Source organism: Cryptomeria japonica, chromosome 1 (genome assembly GCF_030272615.1).
Source record: "Cryptomeria japonica chromosome 1, Sugi_1.0, whole genome shotgun sequence".
Taxonomy (NCBI): domain Eukaryota; kingdom Viridiplantae; phylum Streptophyta; class Pinopsida; order Cupressales; family Cupressaceae; genus Cryptomeria; species Cryptomeria japonica.
Genome location: NC_081405.1, coordinates 577,487,281 through 577,495,726, shown reverse-complemented (window position 1 = coordinate 577,495,726; position 8,446 = coordinate 577,487,281). Strand labels below are relative to the sequence as shown.

At 41.1% G+C, this 8,446-nt stretch overlaps 1 protein-coding gene across 1 annotated transcript; it reads left to right on the top strand.

Moving 5' to 3' along the window:
• Positions 1 to 2,349: 2,349 nt before the first annotated feature.
• On the top strand, positions 2,350 to 8,193 carry LOC131858114 (extensin-like). The gene is made up of 5 exons (XM_059211114.1): positions 2,350 to 2,585; positions 5,096 to 5,321; positions 5,587 to 5,651; positions 7,832 to 8,076; positions 8,162 to 8,193. Exons 1-5 carry the CDS (start codon positions 2,350 to 2,352, stop codon positions 8,191 to 8,193), a joined length of 804 nt encoding a protein of 267 aa, XP_059067097.1.
• The last annotated feature ends 253 nt before the right edge of the window (positions 8,194 to 8,446 follow it).

Below are 8,446 nucleotides of genomic sequence, written 5' to 3'. Positions count from 1 at the left end.
TTCTCTGATTTTACCATTTTGCAGTGTTTTTTGCCAGTCAAAGTCAGAACAAGTTTTTTGCACTCCAAGAGCCATATCTATTGCATACAGACTCCGTTTTTCGCAAACGAATAGGTGTTGGAAAGGGGTTTCTGTGCTCTTTCCAGATCTATCAATTATTTTTCCAAAATCTACACCAGGTACGTTTTATTCAGTACTTTATGTTTTCACACATCTATCAATTACTTGGACGTTTCAGACTTGGAAATGATTTGTTTGTGTGGGATGGCTTTATTTGATCTTCTTTATGAGTATTAAAATCATTTAGTCTTAGATTTGTTAATTTGAAGAGTTATCATGGGTTTTTCTACTCACCCTTCAGTTGTATTTTTAGAACGGGGTAATTATGAGTCATGGGCAAAGGGCATACTTACACACTGTAGGTGGCTTAATATTTTGCCTTATTTGTATGATCTCATACCTGAACCAGAAACTTTAGAGGGAAAACTAGCTTGGGATATCATTAGAAATCACAAAGTAGGTGTTCTTTTGTCTAGTGTTGATTCTGACATTGTGTGGGCTATATCAGGCATTGATTGTCCTCACTCACTTTGGACACGTCTTTGGGAGATCTATGGAGACCTCAGTCTTTCTCCATTCCCAAAGGATCCTGCTTCAGATTGTCTTGTGCCCATTGGTTGGAGAGATAACACACCTTTTGATCATGATACTTTAAAGGAACTTCAATATTTAGACACCCTTACATATTCTGATGAATCAGAGGATTGTCTCACAGTTCCTACTCTTCAAACTGAAATTATACATGTATCAACATCATCTCCTTTTGTTCCTGATCAGTTTGATATTGCCTCTTCTTTGGCTCCTATTGATTCAGCTAAGCAAGACATAATACATCTTTCAGACATGGCTACTTGGGATTCTTATCTTGTAGGCATTTCGTCTTTGTTTGTAGAGTCCTGTATTGTAGACTTGGAGGATTACTTTGAGGATTTTCAGCTCCTCTTTTGTTGACAGCCATATTCCAGCTATTAGTCCACCATCATTTGTGCATTCAGAGGTTGCAGTTTTTGAGTCTTTAGTTCAGTTTGGATTTGACATCTTTTGTTTCAGTTCAGACAGAGGGATTCTTCAGTATCCTATTGAGGCACACATCTTGAGACAGATTGTTTCTTCTCTCTTCAAAAGGTTTCTTCATCTTCGTCCTTTGGATCCATTTCTTCCCAAGGGGAGGAATATTATATGCCACTTCAGGATCTCTTTCTGGATTCTACCTCAGGCATCCATATGTGCGACAGGAGTTTCTTCATTGTGGGGGGGGCTTCTAGTCTCTTTCTTTTTCTCCTATGGAGACCATTGTATATGTACTTATATGATAGAAGTTGTCTATGGGGGGTATCATGTTATCCACCTCCTATCCTTCTATTATTAGTGCATGATATCCATCTCCTATCCTTCTATTATTAGTGCATTTATTTCTTTCATCTCTTTTTGGAGTAGAGTTTTTCCCATGAGGTTTTCTCTATTTCTCCACTTTACAGAGATTTGGTTGTAATTGGGTACCTGATCAGGCCTTGTTGCCGGGACCCAAGTTTACTTTCTTGCATTGTAGTTACCTTTGCTTTCTTGCACATGTTTGTAACTGCACTTTTGCTCATCTTAAGGGGGGGTGTTAGAGTAAAGGTTTTCATTTAATCATGTTGATTAAATTACCTTTATTCCTCTCTTAAGATTTCACTTTAGTTTGCATTTGTGACATTTAATAATTATATTAATTATTAAATGTCTACCTATTAGGGTTTCTTTTAGGGTTGCACAATATCCTTTTATAAAGATTCATCATTGTAATTTATCTCTCTCGGATGAATACATTTTTCAGCTTTCAGAGCACCCTTGCTTGTTTTTTGTCTCCATCTCTTCTTTCTGTGAAAGGTTATTTGCATGCAGGTGATCTTCGGGGTTTGTGAAGTTGGCTTTCTCAATTTTTACATGGTATCAAAGCTCCAGACCTGCAGCTTCCTGTTCGTCTTCTGAAGAATTTGGAGCTACGAAGGTTAGATCTGACTTTCAGGTTTTGGTTGCATCAGATCTGTGTTTGTCTTGTGTCTTTTATTTTGGAATAGGGAGGTATTTTTTTTCGATGCACTTTGAGCCCAAACGGACTTCACCGTTGAGCTCGTAGCGCCCAAAAACCCCTATTTCCATACAAAATTGGTTCAATTTGAACACAGTTGCTCCAGAAGGCAAATTTTTTTATGCCCCAAGGCCGTACGGCCCCAGGGCACGAAGTTCGAGGTAGAAATTAAAAAAAAAATTAAAAAAACATTAAAAAATGCATTTTTTTAATTTTTCATGGGCGCAGCCATTGGCAAAGGCATGCGCCGCCCAGCGGCCACTGCCCGGCCGCCGCCATTGGCGGTAACCACCGGCAGTGGCCCGACAGCCACCGTCGCACCGCCGGCGCAAATCGCAGCCCGAGCGCAGCTCGCGCCCCGCCCGCGCACCGCCATTCTGCTGCCGCCACCCCTGCTCGGCCACAGTCGCCAGCGCACCAGCCCCCTGGTCGGTCATGTGACCAGGGGCCGAAGGTCTTAGCCCCTGAGGGCTGTGAATTTTTTTTTACCTTTCAACCTACCTTCACGAAATCGGGCATAACTTGGGCATTTTAGCTTGGATTTTTGAATGGAAATAGGCGCTGGAAAGCTGGTTCCAAGCCCGATCTAATTGATGCAGGTCCTTTTCTCTGATTTTACCATTTTGTAGTGTTTTTTGCCAGTCAAAGTCAGAACAAGTTTTTTGCACTCCAAGAGCCATATCTTTTGCATACGGACTCCGTTTTTCGCAAACGAATAGGCGTTGGAAAGGAGTTTCTGTGCTCTTTCCAGATCTGTCATTTATTTTTCCAGAATCTACACAAGGTACGTTTTATTTAGCACTTTGTTTTTTCACACATCTATCACTTACTTGGACGTTTCAGACTTGGAAATGATTTGTTTGCGTGGGATGGCTTTATTTGATCTTCTTTATGAGTATTAAAATCATTTAGTCTCAGATTTGTTAATTTGAAGAGTTATCATGGGTTTTTCTACTCACCCTTCAGTTGTATTTCTAGAATGGGGTAATTATGAGTCATGGGCAAAGGGCATACTTACAAACTGTAGGTGGCTTAATATTTTGCCTTATTTGTATGATCTCATACCTGAACCAGAAACTTTAGAGGGAAAACTAGCTTGGGATATCATTAGAAATCACATAGTAGGTGTTCTTTTGTCTAGTGTTGATTCTGACACTGTGTGGGCTATATCGGGCATTGATTGTCCTCACTCAATTTGGACACGTCTTTGGGAGATCTATGGAGACCCCAGTCTTTCTCCATTCCCAAAGGATCCTGCTTCAGATTGTCTTGTGCCCATTGGTTGGAGAGATAACACACCTTTTGATCATGATACTTTAAAGGAACTTCAATATTTAGACACCCTTACATATTCTGATGAATCAGAGGATTGTCTCACAGTTCCTACTCTTCAGACTAAGATTATACATGTATCAACATCATCTCCTTTTGTTCCTGACCAGTTTGATATTGCCTCTTCTTTGGCTCCTATTGATTCAGCTAAGCAGGACATAATACATCTTTCAGACATGGCTACTTGGGATTGTTATCTTGCAGGCATTTCGTCTTTGTTTGTAGAGTCCTATATTGCAAACTTGGAGGATTACTTTGAGGATTTTCAGCTCCTCTTTTGTTGACAGCCATATTCCAGCTATTAGCCCACCATCATCTATGCATTCAGAGGTTGCAATTTTTGAGTCTTCAGTTTAGTTTGGATTTGACATCTTTTATTTCAGTTCAGACAGAGGGATTCTTCAGCGTCCTATTATGGCACACATCTTGAGACAGATTGATTCTTCTCTCTTCAAAAGGTTTCTTCATCTTCGTCCTTTGGATCCATTTCTTCCCAAGGGGAGGAATATTATATGCCACTTCAGGATCTCTTTCTGGATTCTACCTTAGGCATCCATATGTGCGACAGGAGTTTCTTCATTGTGGGGGGGGCTTCTAGTCTCTTTCTTTTTCTCCTATGGAGACCATTGTATATGTACTTATATGATAGAAGTTGTCTATGGGGGGTATCATGTTATCCACCTCCTCTCCTTCTATTATTAGTGCATGATATCCACCTCCTATCCTTCTGTTATTAGTGCATTTATTTCTCTCATCTCTTTTTGGAGTAGAGTTTTTCCCATGAGGTTTTCTCTATTTCTCCATTTTACAGAGATTTGGTTGTAATTGGGTACCTGATCAGGCCTTGTTGCCGGGACCCAAGTTTACTTTCTTGCATTGTAGTTACCTTTGCTTTCTTGCACATGTTTGTAACTGCAACTTTGCTCATCTTAAGGGGGGGTGTTAGAGTAAAGGTTTTCATTTAATCATGTTGATTAAATTACCTTTATTCCTCTCTTAAGATTTCACTTTAGTTTGCATTTGTGACATTTAATAGTTATATTAATTATTAAATGTCTACCTATTAGGGTTTCTTTTAGGGTTGCACAATATCCTTTTATAAAGATTCATCATTGTAATTTATCTCTCTCGGATGAATACATTTTTCAGCTTTCAGAGCACCCTTGCTTGTTTTTTGTCTCCATCTCTTCTTTCTGTGACAGGTTATTTGCATGCAGGTGATCTTCGGGGTTTGTGAAGTTGGCTTTCTCAATTTTTACATGGTATCAGAGCTCCAGACCTGTTGCTTCCTGTTCGTCTTCTGAAGAATTTGGAGCTACGAAGGTTAGATCTGACTTTCAGGTTTTGGTTGCATTAGATCTGTGTTTGTCTTGTGTCTTTTATTTTGGAATAGGGAGGTATTTTTTTTCGATGCACTTTGAGCCCAAACGGACTTCACCGTTGAGCTCGTAGAGCCCAAAAACCCCTATTTCCATACAAAATTGGTTCAATTTGAACACAGTTGCTCCAGAAGGCAAATTTTTTTATGCCCCAAGGCCGTACGGCCCTAGGGCACGAAGTTCGAGGTAGAAATTAAAAAAAAAATTAAAAAAACATTAAAAAATGCATTTTTTTAATTTTTCATGGGCGCAGCCATTGGCAGAGGCACGCGCCGCCCAGTGGCCACTGCCCGGCCGCCGCCATTGGCGGTAACCACCGGCAATGGCCCGACAGCCACCGTCGCGCCACCGGCGCAAATCGCAGCCCGAGCGCAGCTCGCGCCCCGCCCGCGCACCGCCATTCTGCTGCCGCCACCCCTGCTCGGCCACAGTCGCCAGCGCACCAGCCCCCTGGTCGGTCATGTGACCAGGGGCCGAAGGTCTTAGCCCCTGAGGGCTGTGAATTTTTTTTTACCTTTCAACCTACCTTCACGAAATCGGGCATAACTTGGGCATTTTAGCTTGGATTTTTGAATGGAAATAGGCGCTGGAAAGCTGGTTCCAAGCCCGATCTAATTGATGCAGGTCCTTTTCTCTGATTTTACCATTTTGTAGTGTTTTTTGCCAGTCAAAGTAAGAACAAGTTTTTTGCACTCCAAGAGCCATATCTTTTGCATACGAACTCCGTTTTGCGCAAACGAATAGGCATTGGAAAGGAGTTTCTGTGCTCTTTCCAGATCTGTCATTTATTTTTCCAGAATCTACACAAGGTACGTTTTATTTAGCACTTTGTTTTTTCACACATCTATCACTTACTTGGACGTTTCAGACTTGGAAATGATTTGTTTGCGTGGGATGGCTTTATTTGATCTACTTTATGAGTATTAAAATCATTTAGTCTCAGATTTGTTAATTTGAAGAGTTATCATGGGTTTTTCTACTCACCCTTCAGTTGTATTTCTAGAATGGGGTAATTATGAGTCATGGGCAAAGGGCATACTTACAAACTGTAGGTGGCTTAATATTTTGCCTTATTTGTATGATCTCATACCTGAACCAGAAACTTTAGAGGGAAAACTAGCTTGGGATATCATTAGAAATCACATAGTAGGTGTTCTTTTGTCTAGTGTTGATTCTGACACTGTGTGGGCTATATCGGGCATTGATTGTCCTCACTCAATTTGGACACGTCTTTGGGAGATCTATGGAGACCCCAGTCTTTCTCCATTCCCAAAGGATCCTGCTTCAGATTGTCTTGTGCCCATTGGTCGGAGAGATAACACACCTTTTGATCATGATACTTTAAAGGAACTTCAATATTTAGACACCCTTACATATTCTGATGAATCAGAGGATTGTCTCACAGTTCCTACTCTTCAGACTGAGATTATACATGTATCAACATCATCTCCTTTTGTTCCTGACCAGTTTGATATTGCCTCTTCTTTGGCTCCTATTGATTCAGCTAAGCAGGACATAATACATCTTTCAGACATGGCTACTTGGGATTGTTATCTTGCAGGCATTTCGTCTTTGTTTGTAGAGTCCTATATTGCAAACTTGGAGGATTACTTTGAGGATTTTCAGCTCCTCTTTTGTTGACAGCCATATTCCAGCTATTAGCCCACCATCATCTGTGCATTCAGAGGTTGCAATTTTTGAGTCTTCAGTTTAGTTTGGATTTGACATCTTTTATTTCAGTTCAGACAGAGCGATTCTTCAGCATCCTATTATGGCACACATCTTGAGAAAGATTGATTCTTCTCTCTTCAAAAGGTTTCTTCATCTTCGTCCTTTGGATCCATTTCTTCCCAAGGGGAGGAATATTATATGCCACTTCAGGATCTCTTTCTGGATTCTACCTTAGGCATCCATATGTGCGACAGGAGTTTCTTCATTGTGGGGGGGGCTTCTAGTCTCTTTCTTTTTCTCCTATGGAGACCATTGTATATGTACTTATATGATAAAAGTTGTCTATGGGGGGTATCATGTTATCCACCTCCTCTCCTTCTATTATTAGTGCATGATATCCACCTCCTATCCTTCTGTTATTAGTGCATTTATTTCTTTCATCTCTTTTTGGAGTAGAGTTTTTCCCATGAGGTTTTCTCTATTTCTCCATTTTACAGAGATTTGGTTGTAATTGGGTACCTGATCAGGCCTTGTCGCCGGGACCCAAGTTTACTTTCTTGCATTGTAGTTACCTTTTCTTTCTTGCACATGTTTGTAACTGCACTTTTGCTCATCTTAAGGGGGGGTGTTAGAGTAAAGGTTTTCATTTAATCATGTTGATTAAATTACCTTTATTCCTCCCTTAAGATTTCACTTTAGTTTGCATTTGTGACATTTAATAATTATATTAATTATTAAATGTCTACCTATTAGGGTTTCTTTTAGGGTTGCACAATATCCTTTTATAAAGATTCATCATTGTAATTTATCTCTCTCGGATGAATACATTTTTCAGCTTTCAGAGCACCCTTGCTTGTTTTTTGTCTCCATCTCTTCTTTCTGTGACAGGTTATTTGCATGCAGGTGATCTTCGGGGTTTGTGAAGTTGGCTTTCTCAATTTTTACATGGTATCAGAGCTCCAGACCTGTTGCTTCCTGTTCGTCTTCTGAAGAATTTGGAGCTACGAAGGTTAGATCTGACTTTCAGGTTTTGGTTGCATTAGATCTGTGTTTGTCTTGTGTCTTTTATTTTGGAATAGGGAGGTATTTTTTTTCGATGCACTTTGAGCCCAAACGGACTTCACCGTTGAGCTCGTAGAGCCCAAAAACCCCTATTTCCATACAAAATTGGTTCAATTTGAACACAGTTGCTCCAGAAGGCAAATTTTTTTATGCCCCAAGGCCGTACGGCCCTAGGGCACGAAGTTCGAGGTAGAAATTAAAAAAAAAATTAAAAAAACATTAAAAAATGCATTTTTTTAATTTTTCATGGGCGCAGCCATTGGCAGAGGCACGCGCCGCCCAGTGGCCACTGCCCGGCCGCCGCCATTGGCGGTAACCACCGGCAATGGCCCGACAGCCACCGTCGCGCCACCGGCGCAAATCGCAGCCCGAGCGCAGCTCGCGCCCCGCCCGCGCACCGCCATTCTGCTGCCGCCACCCCTGCTCGGCCACAGTCGCCAGCGCACCAGCCCCCTGGTCGGTCATGTGACCAGGGGCCGAGGGTCTTAGCCCCTGAGGGCTGTGAATTTTTTTTTACCTTTCAACCTACCTTCACGAAATCGGGCATAACTTGGGCATTTTAGCTTGGATTTTTGAATGGAAATAGGCGCTGGAAAGCTGGTTCCAAGCCCGATCTAATTGATGCAGGTCCTTTTCTCTGATTTTACCATTTTGTAGTGTTTTTTGCCAGTCAAAGTAAGAACAAGTTTTTTGCACTCCAAGAGCCATATCTTTTGCATACGAACTCCGTTTTTCGCAAACGAATAGGCATTGGAAAGGAGTTTCTGTGCTCTTTCCAGATCTGTCATTTATTTTTCCAGAATCTACACAAGGTACGTTTTATTTAGCACTTTGTTTTTTCACACATCTATCACTTACTTGGACGTTTCAG